This window comes from Xenopus laevis, chromosome 5L (genome assembly GCF_017654675.1).
Source record: "Xenopus laevis strain J_2021 chromosome 5L, Xenopus_laevis_v10.1, whole genome shotgun sequence".
Taxonomy (NCBI): domain Eukaryota; kingdom Metazoa; phylum Chordata; class Amphibia; order Anura; family Pipidae; genus Xenopus; species Xenopus laevis.
Window position 1 is genome coordinate 119,024,816 of NC_054379.1, and position 23,647 is coordinate 119,048,462.

General features: G+C 37.5%; 1 protein-coding gene across 3 annotated transcripts in view; it reads right to left on the reverse strand.

Annotated features, from left to right (window-relative positions):
• Positions 1 to 6,188: 6,188 nt before the first annotated feature.
• Positions 6,189 to 23,647, reverse strand: part of LOC108717013 (claudin-11) — a 36,535-nt gene continuing 19,076 nt past the window's right edge. For all 3 annotated transcript variants that reach the window (XM_041563342.1, XM_018263705.2, XM_041563343.1), the window contains exons 2-3: positions 23,126 to 23,290; positions 6,189 to 10,562 (exon numbers count right to left, since the gene is read on the reverse strand). In XM_041563342.1, the coding sequence (XP_041419276.1) occupies positions 10,327 to 10,562; positions 23,126 to 23,290 (401 nt within the window). In that variant the 3' untranslated portion in view covers positions 6,189 to 10,326. The remainder of the gene's footprint in view (positions 10,563 to 23,125; positions 23,291 to 23,647) is intronic.

Genomic DNA, 23,647 nt, shown 5'->3' on the forward strand with positions numbered 1-23,647 from the left:
AATTGTCTCTCCCTTTGCTCACTGCTGAAAACAGTAAAACAAAAACCCAGCTTTTATATAAAAATGATTGAGAATTTCTAATTAAAGTATTTTGCAGACAGGCTTATTTTTAAATGGCGAAAGCAAATTTAATTTTATATTTTTTATATGTCCCCTTTAATACACAATTAGATATCAGCATATGCAAACACAATCAGCACATGATACATGACTTTTAATCCTAGACAATATGAGTGTGTTTACCAAATGGCAAATAAGGCTGTGTTGCTGCTGTAATTCTGCTTGGGTTTGTAGAAATGTGCTATAACATTTATAATCATCCATGTGCCAAACTGTCTAGGCCATAGATCATTAACCTGAGCTGCACATCCCTACCCCCCAACACCCTTCAATTATCAGTGGATTCTGAGTTGTTTTTAACAGCAATGGAGACAATGAAGGAAAACAGACAATGGATTATAATATGTCTTGAAATAGGGAAATGTAATAGCTGCACTGTAAATATTTTTTGTGCTAGGTACCTTTTTGGTAGCACACATTTCTTGGAGTAAGAGATATAAAGCTATATATTTTGATGCCCCCTGGGATGCCCAGATACTGTTAGAAATCATTCTTCTAGATATTATGTTTGGCTACAGATTTCTGCATCTCATCTTGGGCTGCCTAGAATGGATAGGCTGGATGCCACAGGAATGCAGACATTCCTCAAAGGAAACATAGATGATATCATTGAAGCTCGGCTAATAAATCATGTCTACTAATAACTCATGTCAGCACAGAGCTGCGTAGCAATAGTCTCTCTGCGTCACTTTAATAGAATTAGCTGGGCTGAATTATCTGGAAAATACACATCTTGTAACTTACTGAAGCTTTTTATCATTTAAATCTTCAAGTTGAAACATTTTACTTAAGCCTTTCCAGAATTTCACAAAATACTCATTGCTGTTCAGTAACCAATTTTATGCTTTTGAGTCGTTCAGCAAGACTAAACAATTTTGAAGCTGGAGATGTATATTTACTTGACAGAAAGTATCGTTTGCATGCTGAGTTATGTTTTTGCCTTTATTTGTCTGTGTTGGGCATTACTGGGATGTTGGGAGTTATTATTAAAAACACTGCAATTTTCAACAAAATTGGTGCAAATTGTTCCTTGTTTGAGCCCAATATGTTGATCAGAACAAATTTGAGCTTGTGGGAAAATCTGTTACTGTTGATCACAATGGCCTGTGTCCTTGTCTGTGGACATCTAGTCTTTTTGTGAAAGACCATGTCGGCTGATTTACTAACCAGTTTTGCCAATGGCTATTTATTTGATTTGAATCTAGTAGTGATCCTATAGTACAGCTGAATGGTCATGGTCTGCTCATATGTGGCAGGTGTCAGTCAATAAAAACTGGTCCTCAACTGATGGTCACTATCCTGTAGGCTTCATTCGGCTTTATGCTTACTCCTTTGTTTTGGTTCCAGTGTAAACTCCTATTAAGTTTTATGGGTGATAGGGATTTTGTGCAACCAACTTGTCCTTGGCCTGGGGGATATGAATACAAAGATTTTAAATGGACTTTTACAATGACAAGAGCTGTTACATGGCATATGATGTTTCTGTCTGCTCTTGATTTGTGCAGAGAGTAGTTTGGAGGGGCGTTTTATAAGTACAAACAATTGTAAATCATGTTTATTGATGGTTGAGAATTGGCTTGTTGATTATTCCTCTGCATATGTCTATTGTACTAATGGGAACCAACAGTGCAAAGACATGCTTGCATTGTGATCAATTCAAAAGTCTGAGTAAAGTGACCATTTAATCAGACATAGAAGCCTATGTCTAGCAGGAAAAGACAAGAATGTGCAACCAAAATGCTTCTGCTCTAATGCTGCATGCAGTTAATATGCAATTTCTTACAATCAGAATAGCAAACCTTAGGGTGCATTTTCTCATTTCTAAATCTAAAAAGAACTGATCCAGTGCAAAACCGAATACACAGATGGCCATTCTTGTGCCTACTAGTATGTGTATGCCTAGACTATTATGTTAGCTATACAGGAACTTATAGGCAGTTAAAGGAAGAACCCTACTCTGTTTATAAATAGCATGACTTTTTTTATTTACAATCATTTTACTAATTACTACTAGTTTACTAAACTATACAGTTTACTATAATTATGGGCATCCCTTATTAAGTGTCCTTGACGTTCTTGTGTTGTATGTTTACACTTATTCTGTATATAGGGGAGGAAGATGCTGCTGCTTTGTTTTTGTTTGTAATGTATTGACAGCAGCAGCACCATAAATTTATCCACATTAGGGTTTTTTACAAAAAGTATAGTGTTTTCCTATAGTAGCACTTGTTCAGCCAGTCTCTCTCCTTAATGAATAGGCAGAGCCTAAAATAGAACAACTCTCAGACTGCAAGGTTAAATCAGGACACTTCTTTTTTTTTTTGTAAAACCTAAAAATAATCCATTCTCTAAAGTAAAAAAGAAATATACCCTATGTATATAATATAGTAAAGGTGGCCATACCTGGGCAGATTTAAGATGCCGATATCGGTTCTTTAGACCGATTCAGTAGCTTATCTGCCCGTATATGGGGTGTTCTGACGGGCCTCGCCAATCAATATCTGGCCAAAAATCGGTCAGATATCAATTGGGCAGGTTTGATTTGCCCTTGCAATCAAGGACCGCATTGGATAGTTGATGCAGTCCTCATCTTGTTGGCGCCCATTGCCATTGTTGTAGTCTGATCGTTTGGCCCTAGGGCCGAATGATCGGATTAGCCTGATATCGCCCTGCCTTTGGTGGGCATATTGGGGAAAGATCCGCTCGTTTGGCTACCTCGCCAAACGAGCGGATATTATAGTGTATGGCCACCTTTAAGCTAACCTTCTGTCTTAAAAGGACAGTAAGACACAATAGTAAACTGATTGCATGCACATCATTTTCTTTCACTGCACACATAAATTAATGGATGTTACTTTGTGTGCAGCCATTTTGTTTGGTATGGTAAGGCATTTTCATTAAGTTTCACAACTGTATGGGTTACTAGATCTGAAGGAAACATAATTTTATAATCCCTAGTTCTTTTCATTCTTACAACAGATCTCATCCAACGTTAGTAGTCTGATGGCTAAAGCCTAAATTACCTTATAGATTAAATAACTGATTCTTTGCAGAGGTTTTGATGTTTATTATTTCATATAGCCTGAGAATAATCCCAAATTGGATCAACAACTTCCTAACTGTAGGCGTTCATTCTATAAAAGCTTGATATTTTATAAAACTCTAGAGAGTTCCCATGACAAGTTAAACTACAATTTTGTAAAAGGCTCAGAATTTTCTTACTTCTAGTTTTGAGCTAAATTTTGAATCTTATGGTGGATATTATACAATAAGCACATTGAATGGAAACTAATATATATAGGGATCTTTTAAAGCTCCGGTTGGTGTAGAATTAGGACTTGGGGAGGTGCAGATCTGTAAGAACTGGAACACTAAGGTTGCCTGTCCCTGTGCCTACTTTCCAGTTTTTTTACATATAAAGATACTATATGGCTATATATAGATAGAAGTTCTAAATATAGAATTCTGGTGTGTAAATATATATAAATATATTTTCACATTCAATATATTAATCTCAATATAACTTTAAGGCTTTTTGTCAATCTTCCTAATGCATTAACCTATAGAAACAAAAAGTTACCAGGTTGGGTTTATCCTTCGGACTCCCTCAGTGTTAAAAACTATATGGAAAAATTAAACTTAGCTGTCTTCTTTGAAAGTGTATAGTATAGTGATATATGCACAAGCCAACTGGGTGAAGGATGATTGTCTTCACACTGTATAGCTTGGGGACTATGGTGCACAAGGTGTTTTGAACGCTACTATCATTGAATAGAAATCAGATGGATCTGCGTGGGTCCCCTAGAACTAATGGGGACTACTGTTCATGCTTTTGAGCAATTTTGGGCCATAACACCAGGTAAAGGCTAATCACAGTGCAGCAGACTGAGCTACTTATAGTCAACAAGCTGAGTGCTACTCACAGTGTAACAAGTTGAGAATGACTAACAGGGCATCTATATAGTGTTGCTGGGAGCTAACCCATGACAATCCTGTATGCACTGATCACCACTATTCTGTATCTGCAAGTAAAACACTATATGATACATAAGCTTAAAAGTCACATGTACAAGCAGATTTACAATTGTCTAGAAGTGAAAATTGGGCAATGCATTAGTCTAATCATAAGGAAGAGAAGAAAATCCTGTCTACCTCAAAGTTACATAAGAATAAGTATTGTGTCTTTGAAATTAGTATTGAATAACTGCCATCATCAGGGCTGGAGAAAGGCTGGGGCCCCACCTGAGGTGTAGAAAATTATATAAATCAGATATATCTAAGCTGCGGTGTATCTGCTGTTGTTAAGCTGCAACTTCCATCATCTCCCAACTGTGGAAGGCTGTCTAAGAAATGTTTGGAGTTGCATTAACCAACATCTGAAGGACCACGAGTTAGACATCCCTGCTTAATGCACTGAAACTATTTTACACCTATGTCCTTTGTATTTTTATCTGTGTTGCCTATAAAAAAAGTTCCTCTTATCCTGGAGGCACAAGGGATACACCCTCTCTAACATGTGACAACGCTGGAAAACATAACTCCAGTTTTAGACATAGTTGTCAGATGTGCCTACATCTCTTGAGGTTACCCACACCCATGCCGGCACACCTCAGTAGGGAATGGGTAATATTTTAAAGGGAGTAGGGCCCTGCAAATGTACTTAACCTCCAACAGAGACTCGTGTAAGCCCTGGGCAATAACATCCCGGATCCTATGTTCTGACACATTGTTATACTATTGTAAGGTTAATGAGTCCGCTTGCAGTTGCAAATATGTTTGATCTTCCTTTTTTGGTCTTGTCTGTATCTTTACTTTGCAAATGGCCTTTCTGCTGTGTGACTTCTGCAGGCCGAACTGACAATGCTCTTGTTAAACTTTGTTATTTAATTGTATTCCTATTGGTGAAGGGGACAATGGGAAGATGTGGTGTAAAATACAAAAACACAAAAGTATATAAATATATATATATATATATATATATATATGCAGATATATTCTCGAGTGACTTATTTTCACATGATTGTGCATTTAAATCTCTACTATTGTCTGAAAACACAGTTTACCAAATCTGTATATTTTAATAAATGCATAAAGCTTTTACTTGTCACTTTGATATTAAGCCAAATCGATGTTTGCAGTTTGCAACTATTTCCTGTGTCTCAAGTGAATATTGCAGTTGGTTGGGGGTGGAAGTAGCAAACCTTGCTTTGTTTATTCACAGGCTGTTCATATTCAACCCCCAACTTCACCCATTTGAGATCCCACTGATGGCAAAGTAAGAAAAATAGCAAACTTATTTTCAATTTCAATCAATTAGGCCTAATGCCTATTATTAAGTGCCCTGATGCATGAAATGCGTAAGGCTGTTTTAGTCTTACTATTGTTTGAAATATACTTTAAAATTTTTTCCTTGCTGTGCCTTTCCATGGGATCTGTGAGTGGATTGGTATGATCCTTCACCTTGGAGCTGTAGGTCTTGGCATGTGCACCCAGACCCCATGTGGTCACTGGTGAGCTAATCCACCTTTTGGAGGTGGCATACTAAAAATGTTCTCTTATGTAGCACAAGATTGATTAAAGAAAAGAATTTAATCAGGCTTCACCAAAAACACTTACATTTCACAGTTAAAGAAATACTATCTTCAATAAGTGCATTCTATGGCCAAAAGAATCCACACACTCCTAGAATCATGTGTCCCCAGTTGGCACCCTCACTGATGAATTGCACACTGTTTCCAAACTATTTATTAGGGGTAGGCACAACTCCAAGTTGTATGGGTGCAACACTGCCTACCCTTTTATATACAACTTCAATCTCCTTTTGATAAAATGAATACATTGAACACCTCTATACATTACTTCCTTATATTAATTTCCCACTTACAGATCTCCTGGTTCCATTGACACCCTTTGTCCTTCAGGGCAAATTACAATGCAACACTGAAAAACTCAGGATCGTGGATGGAGCAGAAGGGTAACTGACTGTGCTCTGTGCTTGTTCCAAAACATGGTGACCTGCTATTTCATACATATACCAATATCAATTATTAATAGACATAAACAACTTATAGACTGAGAACATTTTATTACATATCTCAATGATACAAATGGCTTTTGGTTTGTACGATACATATAAATGTTAGGATATTTATTTAAAAACGGTCATACAAATTTTGGCAAACTAACCAGTTAGTACATCTGTATTACAGATAATCTAGTTACATTATTATTTACAGTAGAAATGTCAATATTTTCTTTATAGTAATAGTATATTTTACATCGTTTATTGCCGAGTTAACAGAATTAAAGTTCTGGTGAATATACATCAAATATATACCCAAAGTATGTACAATGGAGAAAGAAAATTTAGAATTCAAGGCTAGATACCATTTCAGTGGAAAATTGATGGGAGTTTGTCAACATTTTCCCTTCACTCTGATCTGTTTTCCATACATAATTTAGCCAATGGATTCCAGATGAGAACACTGAAGCTCCATTTCTAATACAAATGCAAAACTGTAATTCACCAGGTAAAGAAAACCTTGGATTGAAGAATAAATACTGCATGCGTTGCTATGGATTGCAGCACTGCTTCAATTTTGGATAGTTATAAACCCCGCCATTTGTGTATATTACCCTTTTCTTGGGCTTAAGTACAGCATTCAAATAGAATTATGCCATTACCACTCAATCATACAAATTAAGGGCAGTGCAGACAGGATGCCATTAATATTTCATAAACTGGGAAGTGTAAATAAAGAAAAAGGTACACAAGAAGAACTTAATATGTAGTTTTACTTTAAATTGATATTTGCAGAGCAAATCTTTAGCCTGTGTGGACAAATAACCACTGCACGAGTGGATTTGCAAGTATGAACCAATCAGCAAATAGTTTTCTATAGAGAGTAGCAAAATGTAAGCTTTCAGGACAACTTATACAGCATGCCATGATACTGCAACCAAAAACCGCATGAAAGGCAGAGGAATCAAAAAACTATTTTTGCAACAATGTTCTTATACCCAGTGCTAGTGTGTATAACTGTCGTACTATTCCAGATACTATATGACACCATGCTCAAAGAAGGGACCTTAGTAGTCCCCAAAGCTCTTAAGGAGTAATGAAATACAATTTGCATGTCGCAATGTAATATTCTTCATTAGGCTTTTATTGCATTGCAAATCTTAATTGCACATTGCGAACTTTTAACACCTTAAAGTTTTGCTGCAAACATAACTTTTTCATTAAGAAGTTTTATTATATATACTGCGCACTATCGCAAACTAAACAAATGTAATCACTATCCTACTGGCGTGTGAAGGGCAAATTGTATGCAAAGCCAAAACTGTTCACTTTGCGAACATTTATTCACATTAGGAACGAATTAGGAATGATTTTTGCTTTAGAGACCAATATTACATTCCCCCCTTAATCTATATTTCCCTAGTTTTTTTATCAGCCTACTACAATGACAGCAAAGACCTGATTTGTTATCACTGGAAACAAATCAGCATCTATGTTAAATGAGCGCTTGCATCTCTGCCTTAGCTCCCACTATTCAAATTCAAAGGTAATTATTGTTTTACAACAGTTATTCACTGATTTCTATTGAGTAGTACACAACACCACTTCCACTGATAGCTGACTCTCCGATAAGGCCAGATGAAACAGTCATTTAGAAAATGACTGCTCCAAATCAGCCCTCTCCTTAGTATACAATCAAACACTGTTCCTGGCAATGCTGTGCCACAATTTCACTGGGTGCTTAGCCTCCAGCATAGCCTAGGCCCGTATGCATAAAAGCCTGATGCAATAAATTGTTGCTTTTTAAACCACAGTGCCATCTGTTTTGCTTCAGAGGAGAGTGACTTACAGATCACTGAGAGGAAAAATAATCAGGTGTATAAAGCAAATCCACAATGGTAAGTTTGTCTCTCATGTATTAGGGGGGATTCAACATGAAAAAGGGCAGCTGAGGTGTCCAGGGTAATGGACTGCAACTGTTACTGTGCTAAATGCTGGGTATTGTATCAAACAACCACAAGCCTGCATTTGAAATAATGGTGTTCTAATGATTTCAGCAGTCCATTGCATTAGTTGGTGTTGTTACTGCAAGGGCATATGGCAGTAGTTAACTGTAATGTGTCTGCTTGTTCAGCATTCCAAGTACAATAAAAGCCCGTAATTCATTTGTCAGATGTGTAGTTTTGCTTGGTCCAATATGTTTGATTTAATGACAAAACTACTACTGTATACACTGAACATCTAAGAATTGGTCACTTTATTATACACAAAACACAATGATGGTATTTATCTGTATATGATTTGGTGATTTCTGTTGTTCTGGGCATTCACATCTGGATTCTTACTTATTACAAAAGGATATTGAGTCACACAAAAAATATAAAAGGGCAGTCATCTTTTTGCTCATGAAAACACAACCTTTCATTCACTTTTTAGGAATAATTGTAAAATAATCTAGACACAATTTTTCTAAATATTTACCCTACAATTCGGCATTGATTCTGTGAAGGAGGGGTTGGGAAACACAGTTTGGCAAGAAAGAGCTGTTATTGGTACTGTTTGTTCACTTTACAAGGAGCAGATTGTGTGCTGGACTGAACCCCAGCTATTGTTTCTCATGCAGCGACAATGTGTTCCCTTTATTTCAGTTGGACTGAAGACCAGAAGGCATTGCTTGTTTAGCATGAAGAAATATAAACAACAAAACAGGACATAGTTTTTCAGCAAGCAATATGCAACTGACAATTACAGAAAAAGGGGATTTAAGGCACCATAAAACTGTCCTGTTAAACCACGTACACAATTAGAACGATAACACGCAGGGAGATTTGTCACCCATGTTAAAAAATTGTTACCATGGGCTAAAAAACTCATTGAAAATACATTGTCGCTTGCTAACCTTGTAATCGCTGCAAGTGAATTACATTACTAGCGGCGATTCAGTTTGATCGCGGGAAAGCTCATTTTTAATGTAGGCAACAAATCTCCCCATGCAACATTGCTCTTTCAGATGCAAAACGATTCACTAATGAGAATTCTGCTTGCCAGCAACATGGCACTCCTTTTATCTGCTGTCATAAACAAATGGACAATTAGGTTACCCACCAGTACACTATAATCAAACATGGGAAGGGAGAATTATACTAAAGTTATAGGAATGAAGTACATGGAACCAGATGTACAAAGTTCTCATTGCAGGATCCTCTTGTATTTATTGGGCCACAAGCCCAATTTAAATGGGTCAATGTTGCTTTAAAAAGGTAGTTTGAAATTCCAAATTGGTGAGCTGCTGAACAAAAACATTAAAGAAAACACAAAAACTAAATTGCAAATTGACTTAGAAATGTATGGTAAGAAAAGGTATGCTCCTTAAAGGACAAGCAACACATATATGTTCATGGATATTTTACTGCCTTCTTCTCTTGTTGAAGCCACAGTAAATGGCTTTAAGAATTAGGATACTATGGCTTCCTCAAGGTAGGGTTCAGGGGAGGCCCAGACCCCAGAATTAGAAGGGCAATTTTTGGGGGGGGGTGTAGATAAAAGTATTACATTTTCTAACAATTAAAAGGCTGTAAGTGATTTTTTAAGTTGTGGATCAACAACAGGATATCCTTGATTACTATAATCCCCTTTGACAGGTACCCACCCCCCTCTCACTGTGGCCCTGAGACCTCACACTCATTCCCAATTCAATCCATTAAAATGATGAACATTTTAGGCATATCTTAAATTAGATGTTGCAGTCAAACTAGAGGTACCAGAAATAGGTGTGGGAGGCCAGCGAAAGAATGATAACACCCACATAGCTAAAGGTGTTGCTTGTCCATTACAGCGTACTTGAATTCATTAATAAAACAGTATTAGGCAAGTTACACACAGAACATCTTTTCTATCAAGAAACATGTATCTAACCTGAACTCTGTTTACCTTACCGAGCTCTTCATCTCCAAGCATATTACTCTAAGCACCAATGGAATAAAAAAAAAAAAAACAGAGGTGTCTAACATTATTAACTGTAGAGGATAACACTTAGACACCTGGCACATTGCTTCATATTATGTCATTTATGTTTTAGAACAGCATACACAGATAAAACCGGAGGCACGTAAGTTCTCATAGTTCATCAGCAACAGTGTAATGGAGGTTCAGGTTAATCAGCCTTGGCTAAAATCACTGTATCCTTAGACATTAGCACTCTTGGCGTGAGATGGAGAGCCGGATCCTTGGGATGAGTAATAGAATCTGTTTTCCATGAATGCATTGAATTCACCCGCACAACAGACAATGACAGAGCCACCAAAAAGGCAAAATGCTGCCCCTATCCATCCAGCATACAAGGAGTATCCAAATGTAACGATGGTGGTCTCCCTGTGGGTGGAGACTGGAAACCATATAGTGGCTATAATGGTGCACAGAGCTAAAATTAAAAAAAAAAGGAAATAGTATTAGTATAATTTTTATAAAGTTATACCGCAAACACATCAGATTTTGTGAACTTATACTTTATAGTTAAATATATTCATTAAGAACAAATAGTCAGAGAGCTTCCAACATGGTCGCCACAGTGGTGACAACAGAGATGCATGCTATTATCAGAATTACATTTTTACAGCATGCGACCTATAAACTGCATTGTCCAAGTTAAGCAAAATGCAATGCAAGTTATCATGCCGGTATATTTTTTCATTGAGATCCTTAGCTAAGCCATTTCCTTTCATGTGGCACAGCTCAAATAATACAAATGTTAATGTCTGAAACAGACCAAAAATAGAGTTGTATGACGTTAAAGTTTTAATAATGTAAACATTTTCTAAATCCTCAAATTCCATTATCCTGCCATGGTTCCAGAATATGAATGTAGAAAGACTCATGGGCTTTAGCAAAACAATGTACCAATGGAATAGAAAAACTATTGTAATTGCCAGTTTCAAAACAATGAATGAAAAAAAAAATTTGGTACAGTTCCCAAAACAATGTACAACATGAGTACAAGGCTTATGCGCAGACAGTGTTTATATACAATAAATCATACACGTGTTGGATTTTACACAATTTTTATTCACTGAAATATAGCATCTTATGTATACGGATGTGTGTACCATCATAAACTATTGTGTCCCTGTCAATCCCTTGTAGGGCCACATCCATCCTACACTGTTCTAGTTGGAGAGCTCTGTGCTTTTCCTTGGACTATTTTAAGAGGAGAATGCAACAATTCTTATTTATCATGGGATCATCAAGTGTCATGCCTTTTCTTGGAAAGCACATTAATTTCACAAAGGACATCCACAGAATGGAAAAAAATTCGATTTAGGGTCACTGAGGGAAATTCAACTCATCAAAACAAGACTTTAAGCTCTGTTGGCAAGTAACATCTTTAAGGCAGTGAAATTCTAGCTGTCTGGGTAAGAGAATGAAAACTTCACTACAGAAATATGTTATAAAGCAATGCACCATCACAAAGGAATGAGTTTAACATATCCATTCAGTTTCAGTGAATTGATTATTGGAAGAGCATTAAACACATAACATCAAGAATGCAAAATAAGGACTCCTAGAGGCATTTGTAAAGAAGAAAATGAGTAATAAAAGTGATTGCCCGTGACTGGAAAAGATTAAGTGTGTTTTGCACTGGTCCTGTGGTCATCTAATCTGAATCTGACTAATCTTTTAATTATATGCAATATAAGTGCTCTTATGATACTCTGCCCAACTGAATTAGTTCCAAAGAAATTTAAGACACCATTGAGGTGAAAGTCATGACTGAAGATCCAATTCGTTAGTTATATGAAATCTGCAGCATGAGTCTACTAAACTCTGTTAGAGTAGGAGTCACTACTGAGCAGAGATCCACATATTTTAATTCATTTTCATTCACCACCAGACTTTGCAGATCAGCAAACTGAAGGTGCTAGCTGCCTTTGCTGAGGTTCGTTGAAGCTCTTTTATTCAATGATAGACTAATTGTAACCAACACTGGGCCGGGAAGGTTTTAAACAACATGAAGCCATTGAGAGCACTGAATTGTGTATTTGCATGTGTGTTTTTCAATGCCCAGTTATATGTCCCCACCCAGTGCCTGAAAGGCATGCATCTGTGGTTTATTATTACTTGGAGGAGGGGGTCAGAGCAATAAACTTGCCAGTTTCGCTCTCCTATTCAATATGCTAAAGTTTTATGTTCATATCTATGCACCTACTATATGTAAAGCATACAATGATGACCCTGATGCCAAGTAATGTAAATACTTCGAAGATATTGCCTTAGGCAGAATAACTTTGCAGCAAGTAGAGGCTCCCTTGCCCCCTCCTAATGCATTTGGTGCTTATATTCTGATAAGCAGATCCTTCTTAAGAAATTGAAAAATATGAAAGGATAAAATATACAGTAAGGATACTCTTTGCTCCATGTAAAGAGTAAGTGAATTTGCATCAGAATGAGACTCCTATAAAATACTTTTTACATAATGCAAATGAAATTTAAACAAATGCTACTTAGGGGCACATTTACTTAGCTTGAGTGAAGGAATAGAAGAAAAAATACTTCGAATTTCGAATGTTTTTTTCGGCTACTTCGAAATTCGACTACGACTTCGAATCGAACGATTCGAACTAAAAATCGCTCGACTATTCGACCATTCGATAGTCGAATTACTGTCTCTTTACAAAAAATTTCGACCCCCTACTTCGCCAACTAAAACCTACCGAACATCAATGTGAACCTATGGGGAAGGTCCCCATAGGCTTTCTAGCAAATTTCTGATCGAAGGAATTTCGTTCGATCGATGGATTAAAATCCTTCGATTCGTTCGATTTGAAGGATTTAATTGTTCGATCGATAGCGGTAATTCCTTCGATATTCGAAGTCGAAGGATTTAACTTCGATAGTCGAAGGGTTAATTAACCCTCGATATTCCACCATTAATAAATGTGTCCTATAATGTGATCCCATAGGTCCAAACCAATCCCCAGTCCCCCTGGACAGAGCACAGTTTCAGACGTGCTGTCAAGACTAAAACCCCTGGTCTGGCAATAAATGGATGAGCCATTGTGATTGATCCATCAATACTTCTGTGATGGTATCCTAGAAACATGTTCTACTTTGGGTACAACTAGTACAGTAAATGTGAAATATTGATGTTCAATATCTCTGGAGAGAGAAAAACAATTTAAGTGAAGTATCCTGCAAAACAGAGAATACAGGTATGGGACCTGTTATCCAGAATGCTTGGGACCTGGGGTTTTCCAGATAACGGATCTTTCCGTAATTTGGGTCTTCATGCCTTATGTCTACTAGAAATTCATTTAAACATTCAATAAATCCAATAGGCTGGTTTTGCTTCCAATAAGGATTAATTATATCTTAGTTGGGATCAAGTACAAGCTACTGTTTTATTATTACAGAGAAAAAGGAAATCATTTTTAAAAATTTGGATTATTTGGATAAAATGGAGTCTATGAGAGATTCCGTAATTCGGAGCTTTCTGGATATCGGGTTTCCGGATAAGGGAACCTATACCTGTACTACCACCACTATGTCAACATCTGCCCCACTGCTTCACACAATGACAGTTATTATTGTATGCAAAGAGTCGTCATTATACAGAATCATTTCTTGTAAATAAAAAAAAAAGACCTACAGCTGCCTGGGTGCGAATCATGAAAATAAGACAAACAAACTTTCTAGTCTTCATGCTATTGCTTGTGTCACCCCCCATTGTTATTTTAGAAGATCGTTATGTTTTGAGGAATCAAACTAAGTTTTTGTGGTTTACTTATGCTTTAGGATGCCTTTGATTTGTCAACATGCTGTATTTAGGAGTTTCTATCACATACTGATTGTTAACATAAACTGTTCAGCCAAAAATAGGATTTAGGAAGCATCTCCCATAGTCCATAATTGACATAATTGTAGCAAGCTAATACAAGAGCAAAATCACTCACCAGGTAGTAGAAAAACATTTTATTGTGGTATAGGTGAAGGCAAATGCAACATTTATGGTTGAAATTCCAACTTCTTGCCATCAGTGATGTTAATACCACCCTGAAAAACTGTATACGCATGTGCTTCTGCTACAAGAAATGGGGTAACCTGTGTTTTCTACTAGGCACTATCTAACTTTCTCACTTCCTTCTTTATGTTGTTTGCTCCTGTGGCCTTGCTGATGACCTTGTTTGCCCTAATCATGGGACTACCCTTTGTACCTTTGTGCCTGGCAATATCTTGGATGCGATTTTTAAAATAAGGCAAAGTGGAGAGAAAGATTTTCTAACTGTTGCTGTGATAGTATCAGGAATCCGTAGCTAGAATTTTAGTATGGAAAGGCTTACCCTGGCCTTATAGTTCACTCCATCAGCTCTCACTGCATCAGCCAATGCCGCAGGCCCACAGTTCACACACTATGGGAGGGAAGTTAGTCATGTATCGGTTCAGAAAAACTTCAATATAACATCATTAAAAACTAAAGTGCCACTATGTTACAAGTATAAATGTCTACCTGATGTTCCTTTATTAGCTCATTATCACTCATTGTTTTGGCACCTAAATAAAAGCAGATGTACCTAATCGATGTCATCAAAGGCAAAGCACGAGCGAGTGGTGGAAATGTCTCATCACCGCCCTAGACCCCGGACTAGAGAGGAAAATGCTGAATTTTCAGCCATCTGTTGATTCCACTCTCTTGTTTCTGCTCGACTTATGAACTGTAGTTATGCTATTCAAGGGCTGTGGTTGGACACTGCACAAAATATGGTTGCACTGAAATGTACATAAATGTTGCACATGGTGATGCCAGCATCATAGGCACAGCAGACTTGATGTCTCAGTCTCAAAGCAGGTGCATATTTTTGAATTCTTGATTTGGAGGCAAGTTTTGGTTGCATAATTGATACAAAAGAGAAGGTTCTAAAAGCTTTTATCTGGTCTTCCTCCACAGTAAATTCCAAACTGTACAATGCAAAGCTTCAGCTAGAAGTTCAATTCTACAACATAAGGGAACATGAGTGTGCAGACTGCAACTTTCTTGCAGCTAAGCAGTTAAATTCAAGTTCTGAGGGTCATACAGAGCAAATGAAAGTGGATCAGTTCAGCTGTGGAGCCTGATGACTCAAGGATGAATCACTCTTCTACATTACAGAGGATATTACTCCCCTCCCTTCCCAGCTCACCATGACTAATCTAATGTGTGCCGGGTGATAGATTGCCGTAGATTGAAACAAAGCCTAAACCCACCTAAACATGAGGTAGAAACTATAGTGCTACACTCAAATGATGAATCACTCCTCACAGGTTCAATACTTTATGCAAATATCAGCCATGGATGATGACAACTAAGATGGATCTTCAAAGTGATGTTTTTCAGAGCAAATGAGCACAGGACAGATTATTCTATAACAGGCTGGGCAAGATACTGCATTCACACTGCGCTCCCATTAAAGGAGAAAGAAAGTCGTTTAGCACTTAGGGGTGCCAAATGTTAGGCACCCCCAAGTGAATGTATTTACTTACCTGAAACCCAGGGCAGAAAACTGCACCGCCCCGGGGTTATTCCAGCGAGCACCACGGGGCGATCCTCTTCCGGCTTCTTCTTTCTTCACGCGGCTGACAATGCGCATTTGAGTGAAAAGCCAAACTTTAAAGGGCAAGTAAAGTCTAAAATAGAATAACGCTAGAAATGCTGTATTTTGTATACTAAACATAAATATGAACGTACTGCACCACAAGCCTAAGCCTAATCAAACAAATGATTTTTGTTTTCAAAGCTGGCTACAGGGGGTCACATGCTCAGTGTGGTCTGGGCTGCTTAGGGATCGTTATAAACAAAGCTGCTTGAGTTCTGCATGGCTGGGAAGTAAGGCGGGGACTCCCCCTGCTGTTCATAAGTATGATTGTTTCCCTGCTCAGCAGTTAGGGACCGTCTGACAATTCCTATCCACAGCAGTAAACGAAGGGAGAATTTCACTGCATACAGTCAGGTTTCTTATAAAAACGGTACACATTTTTAAATTAAAGTATATTGGAGATGGGTTTCGTTTGCATTAAAGAAAGTAGAAATGGGATTTTATTTTTTTGCCTTTACATGCCCTTTAACTAAAAAGTCCGCTTTTTCATTCTACTGCACATGCGTCCGTCCTGGAAAATTTGAAGAAAGAAGAAGCTGGAAGAGGATCGCTCCGTGGTGCTCACTGGTATAAGTAAAAAAAAATCAGATAAGTAAATACATTCACCTAACATTTGGCAGCCCCAAGTGCTACATGACTATCCTTCTCCCTTAAAAGGTATACTCTTCCTTTGAGATCAATAATTAATGGGGCTCATTTATAAAAACTAGGCAAATTTGAAACTGGGCAGTAACCCATAACAACCAATCTGTTGGAAGTCATGTCTGTGCTAAGAATGGGTGATAATCTCAAGCCTTTGTACTGGATATATCTTCATATAGTGTGAAAAGCTATGTTATCTGGAAAACCATTAACCAGAAAACTAGGAAATATGGAAAGGCCATCTCCCACAGATTCATTTTATCCAAATAATTTAGATTTTTAAATAAGATTTCCTTTTTCTCTGTAATAATAAAACAGTACATTGTATTTGATCCAAACTAATTATTGGAGGCAAAACCAGTTTATTTGTACGGAAGAGCACTGGGGCCAGCAAAAAAGGTTTGAGTTTAAAAGTCATAATTATGAGATTGAAAATCATTATTTCAACTTTATGAAGTCATAATTATGAGATTAAGGGGCATATTTATCAAGGGTCGAATTTCAAATTGAAAAAACTTAGGAATTCAGAAAGACCAACCGAAATTAAGTAAATTTTTTTTGGGTTGAATAGGTGAGTTTTTGATCGAATAGGTCCGTATTCGGCCAAATTCGAATCATATGAATCGAAGGAATAGCGCATTCGATCGAATTCCATTCAAATTTTTTCCCAAAAAAAACATTTATTTTTCAAAGTCCACCAATTGTCTCCAAATAGGTTCTAGGAGGTCCCCCATAGGCTAAAACAGCAATTTGGTAGGTTTTAGATGGCAAATGGTTGAAATCAAATTTTCAATATTCGAATTTTCGCATTTTTTTCAAATTTGACTAGTCGAAGTACACAAAAAATAGCTCGAAATTCGAATTTTTCATTCGAAAATTCACCTCAACCTTTAATAAATCTGCCCCCTAAAAGTCATAATTTCATTTTTTAAGTCATAATTATGAGATTACACGTCATCATTTTGGCTTTTTAAATCATAATTATGAGTTTTAAATGTCATAAATGATCAGAACTTTTTATTTTGCTGGCTAAAGTGCTTTTCCGTATATATTTTTTAGTAGTCTTAAGGTATGAAGATCCAAATTATTGAAAAATCTGCTGCATAACAGGTCCTATACCTGTATATATACAGGTGCTATGCCTCAGTACTGATGAGTAAGGCTTGTTATCCACTTTGGGTTCCCTATATTTACAATAAAGCTACAATGGCAGGGCAAGGGTGTCATTTGACTAATCTCGGGTACCCTGTAAATGGATAGCTGCACAATTTCCCCACAGTAGCCTCTTATTATTTTCTTAGGGTTATTTATCAAACAAATCATACAGAGCAGCACACTATTTGCAGCGGCACATTTTTGGGTCCATTTACTAAACTATGACAATTTACAAAACAAACAGGCTTATTTTCTATCACACAGTTTCTTGTCATTTGCAGGCTTAAATAAATGAAATCTAAAGAAAGGCCATAAAGATATGTGCCAATACATATGCAAGCATACTTGGATACTGATAGTAGATGACGTTTTGGAACTTTCTTTTATTCTGGGTGGTTTTTCCATCAAGTGAGCTTTCTGTCAAGATTGGTGATTGATTTTCTTGCAGCTAGACCTATTAATATAACAGACTGCCATAAAAATCCTTGGCAGCTATTGGGGTCTCTCCAAATGCGTTAAACTAATCCTAGGTTAACTCTAGCAGCTGCCTCAAGTGGATTTTTTATAACTAAGATTTTTAGGAATGGTGACAAATTGCATGGGAAATGTGTTAACCACTGGTGTTCTCCCACCCTTACTGTAGCTAGTGTCTTGTCTGAAAACTACCAAGTCAACCATGTTTTTTCCTATAAACACTTCTGGAAAATATTACAGGAGTATTGTAATAAAAGCCACTCTAAGGGTAATGTAATAAAAGGCACCCAGTTTTTCCCATGTCTAGTAATCCATAGCAACCAATCAGATTTTTGTTTTCAGAATCTGTAGATGCTAACTGCTGATTGGGTGCTATTGTTGACTAGACCACCTTTACATTACTACAAATGTTTGCACCGGATCAAGTAAATCATGGCAGTCAGATGATTGCTTTACAACAGGGGGCTAGTAGATGCTGCTAGCATTCCAAGGTTACCTTGAGCAATCTTTGCAAATTTTATTAAAATACATAATGAGTTCCCCATAGGTACTGCTTTAAGGTAGCACCCTATGTTACATGCCTGTTTTACTGTAAGAAACTAGTTATCTCGCCAGTAAATAAAAAATAACAAAATGTAGATATTTTATAACCAAGAACGCATGCAACTTTTTGGTGATTTGTTTTCCTGAATTTTTTTTCACTTTTTAAACATATTTTGTTCTAGATATTTAATCTAAAAACAATACAACAGTAAAGAAAGGGAAAAGACCAGAGAATAGATTGAAGAAAAGAAGGAGAGTGGGAAAACAGGTATGCAAAAAGGGAACGAAAGAGGAGTAAGCAGAAGAGTTGAAATAAAGGGGATAAATTAAAGAGCAAGAAGAGGAATGTAAGAATAAGTAGGTACTGTCAAGCTTTAACACATTATATATACAGGACACACTAGTTGGGTATTTGTACTATTATTGACAATTAGTGATGGGCGAATAAATTTGCCTGGCAGGAATTCGCTGCAAATTTCCGTGTTTCGCCGTCGGCAAGAAGATTTGCGAAAATTCTCCGGCGAAATTTCGTCGCAGTCAAAAAATATTTGGGCATGCATCCGAAAAGTAATTTGTGTCAACACTATTCGGACGCCCATTCACTTTAACGACAGCGTCAGCTTGACGCAGGCGCCAGTTTCCAATTTTCACAATTTTTCGGAAAGATGTGAGATTTTCATGATTTTTCTGCGCAAAATGTCAGATTTTCAAGATTTTTTTCGTGAAAATATCTGAATTTCGCGATTTGTCATAGAATTTTTGGTCGTTTCACAAATTTTGCAAATTTTGTAGGAAGTTTGCGGATTATTCAGAGAAGTGAAACGGAAGAAATTCGCCCATCACTACTGACAATACACATAAGAAGAGGGGAAGGATTAGTAAATGCCTCTGTATACAATAGCAGCTGATGTCACATATGTTTGACAGAAAAATAAAAACTTGTGAGAAGCAACTATGAGCATTAAATGGTATAGTAAAATATGCCTTGAGGGCTTCTTCTTTCTTCTCATCAATCAACCTGGACCACAGAGTTTGTAATCAGTTGTTTTCCCCTATTCCTAAACACGGATACATGAATAAAGCATAGAGATACTACTGGAACTGCTGCCAAAGTACCCATAGGTTATTTCCATGAGATTACATGCTTGAGCAGTATATTTTACCATTGCAGTTTGGCCATGTGTTGTAATTGCAAATAATAATCCAGAAAGAGTTTGTAGCATGGAACTGCTTATTTTAGTCAACTCTTAATAACCAGCCCTTACTTTAACCAGCAGTAGAGTTTATTAACTCCCCCCCCCCGCACAACTAGGAACAGTTTTATCAATTAATCTGCAAGGGTATTTTTGACTGTGGGAGGAAACATAGCATACAGAAACATGAACATACAAAAATAATCTAAAAATCAGCTAATATGGAAAAAATGAATCAACAGTTAGTTAACTTGATGGGAAAGGAACTAATGGCTATGCCACCATCCTGTGACAGGAAGTAAATACGAGTGGAGTATAATGGAATAATGAAGGCTTAGCTTCCCCAAAAAGAGTCCAACTTCTACCTATAACTCCAACTGTACATTCTTCAATGGTAGTCTCCCCAAACATTAATTTCAAAAAGGAAAGGAAGTAAATTAAATATAAACAAATAGCTATCTCACATTACTGGGATGGGAAATTAATAAATAGTTATATCACCCTACTGAGAGAGTGAATCAGTTCTAGGACAGGATTAAAATCAATGTGATTTAATAATTACATGTATTGGCATTACAGAAGGATGTCTGCTTAGTTTTAAGGTATTCTATGGTGAAAGTCATGGTTCAAAGTTTTAGAGTAACTGGTCATCTTATTGCAAACACACAAAGTAGTGCTATACAATCACTCTCACTGAGCAGACTGTGACTCTGTGTGCTCAGGTCTGGTCCATACTCCAAAATATATTTCAGCAGCACTCCGATGTAGTGAAAAAATAATTTATTTGTGCAAAAAGTGAAGCAACGTTTCGACTTGACCAGCTTGATAAGGGGCTCTTCTGGATAACGGGGAAACCCGTTCTCCAGAAAGCTCCGAATTATGGAAAAGCCATCTCCCATAGACTCCATTTTAATTAACTTTTTAAAAATTATTTTCTTTTTCTCCGTAGTAATAAAACAGTACCTTGTACTTCATTCTAACTAAGATATAATTAATCCTTATTGGAGGCAAAACAATCCTATTGGGTTCATTTAATGTTTACATGATTTTTAGGGCCACATGATCGGATTATAATGCATCCGATACAGGCGGTCAGATCGCGGGACCGCATAAATGCACAGATGCGGCCGCCATCCGACAGAATTTTTTAACCTGCCCGATCGAGATCTGGCCGACTTTTGCCCAGAGATCGATCGGGAAAGCCCATCGGATGACCCCACACGCGGGCCAATAAGCCGCCGACTCGGCCTTTTGACAGCTGTTATCGGCATGCGTATGGGGGCCATTAAAGTATCGAAATCCAAATTACAGAAAGACCCCTTATCTGGAAAGCACCAGGTCCCAAGCATTCTGGAAAACAGGTCCCACACCTGTACAAAAGTGAGCATCTTCTCTTTATACATACTCATTCAACACACAAAATATAACTGCTGTGGGCCACACACTGGCCAGGGAGATACTATGCCTTCAAAGGTTTTCATTGGCATTTTAATTGACATGGTTTATCCTCAATTTTTGCACATGGGACCATTTGCCCCTTATGTAAAGATGAAAGGTGTGCTATATACCAGTAACACTAAGATATACAGTGAGACAGTGAGCACGTCTGATACAGTATGAGTTGGAAGTAGAAGTTGCAGAGGCAAAATGTAAAACTATTCAGCATTCTTACTGGAAATTGATGTAATGCTCACTTATCCTATGCAATTTAAACCTGATAATATGCTGTGGCAGCACTGTCCAACCTTTTCCACCATGCGGGACTATTATTTAATACACTTTGGGGCAGATTTATCAAGGGTCGAATTTCGAAGTGAAAAAAACTTCGAAATTCGACCATCGAATAGGAAAGCCCGACATTCGCAGTCAAAGGATTTTTTAAGATCGTACGATTTAAACTAGGATCGTACTTCGATCGTATGATTTAAACGTACGATTGCACGATTTTACAAAAAAATCCTTTGACTTTTCAAAACTTAGCCAAATACTGGCTATGAGTTCTAGGAGGTCCACATAGGCTAACATAGCAATTTGGCAGGTTTAAGGTGGCTAAGTGTTGAAGTCGAAGTTTTTTAAAGAGACAGTACTTAGATTATCGAATGGTAGAAATAGTCAAACCATTTTCACTTCGAATCGAAGTCGAATTTAGTCTATTCGATGGACGAAGTACCCAAAAATTACTTCAAAATTCAACGTTTTTGAATTTGAATATTCACTTCGACCCTTAGTAAATAAATGTGCAACGCTCACATTATTAAAATTAAATTGCCATTATTTAAATCTATGTAGCCCTTGGGCTTGCTGGCTGGGGGTCATCCAAATCATTTGGAGGGGAATCTATGGCCCAGGGGTAGCCAAATGGACAGCCCTGGTCTATGGTAAGGAGTTTTAATCAGAGAAATTAGACACACAGCCACATGCATTTCTTATATATAAACTAGTAAAGCACCGAATCCACTATTCTGGATTCAGCCGAACCCCCGAATCCTTTTCGAAAGATTTGGTCGAATACCAAACTGAATCAGAATCCTAATTTGCATATGCAAATTAGTGGTGGGAAGGGGAAAACATTTTTTACTTCCTTGTTTTGAGACAAAAAGTCACGCAATTTCCCTCCCTGCCCCTAATTTGCATATGCAAATTAGGATTCGGTTCAGCCAGGCAGAAGGATTCGGCCGAATCTGAATCCTGCTGAAAAAAGGCCGAATCCTGGATTCGGTGCATCCCTAATATAAACGTATATGGAATGTGTAGTGATAAAAAACAAATTGACGTGGTTTGTGGGGTTTTTTTTTTTTGCGAAGCAGTGTTTTTTTTCTGAGAATTCCAGTATAGCTATGGCTAGATTTGGTAAATTGTGCACTATTTGTGGCACAAGTTTTATTGAGCGTGAAAGGGTGTCACATAATGTCGCTCATATGCATCAGAAACAGCATTGGCATGTGATTCATTAGACCATTGTGTGTGTACCCCAAATTCTAGCCCTGCTCCAAAACTCCTAGCAGACCATTAAAAGCTGTGACTGTTCAAGAGTCTTGTACACTGTCCTGCACATTGTTCATAAAGAACTCTAATAGCTGTTGCTCTGTACCACCAATAGCATATACTTTGTTCATCAGCTACTGTTTAACTTCAAATCCAACAGCTGTAGATGTGCAGCCTCTGACCCACCACCAGACCTCGCCTATCCCCGACACAGCATAGGCTGCCTAGGAAATGATCCTAAACATGATGGAACAAGACTGCATTATCATCACTTTCTTATCCAGTCACCAGGGCACTCGTGAAGAATAGTAGCTATAGAAATGCAAAAGAGCAATTAACAAACCAAAGACTGTTTCCTTTTGCCTTACCTAATATGACGATGAGTATTCCTCCCAGGCGAAATCGCTTGTGTTTCTCCGCGCCAGGGTCATGGCCCATTCGAATAAAGGGCATGGCAGAAAGAAGCAGGAACACTGCTGGAAGCCCCAGGAAAGAGCTTGTTATCATCAGGGCACGGGCTGCCTGGATATGAGCTGTCAACAGCAACAGGATACATTTAATTGCATGATAAGCATTGGAATACATCATCTGACATCAAGCAACACACCTGCACAGAAACCATGGCCCAACTTCAAAGCTCCACGCACAAGCCTTGACAGTGCAATATATACAGTAAAAGTCATACAAAGGCGTACAACAGTTCTATTAAAGGATGTGCAATGGTTTCAGCTTAGCAAAAATAAGCATCTGACATTGAGGTTTGATCACGGACAAGACCATATTCCTCAGTAAAACATCTTAGTGAACAATCACTTTCAATAAAGTAGATAACAAGGTCAAATTAGAAAAACATGAATTGCTATAAAAATAGTTTCCAAGGGGTTGCCATG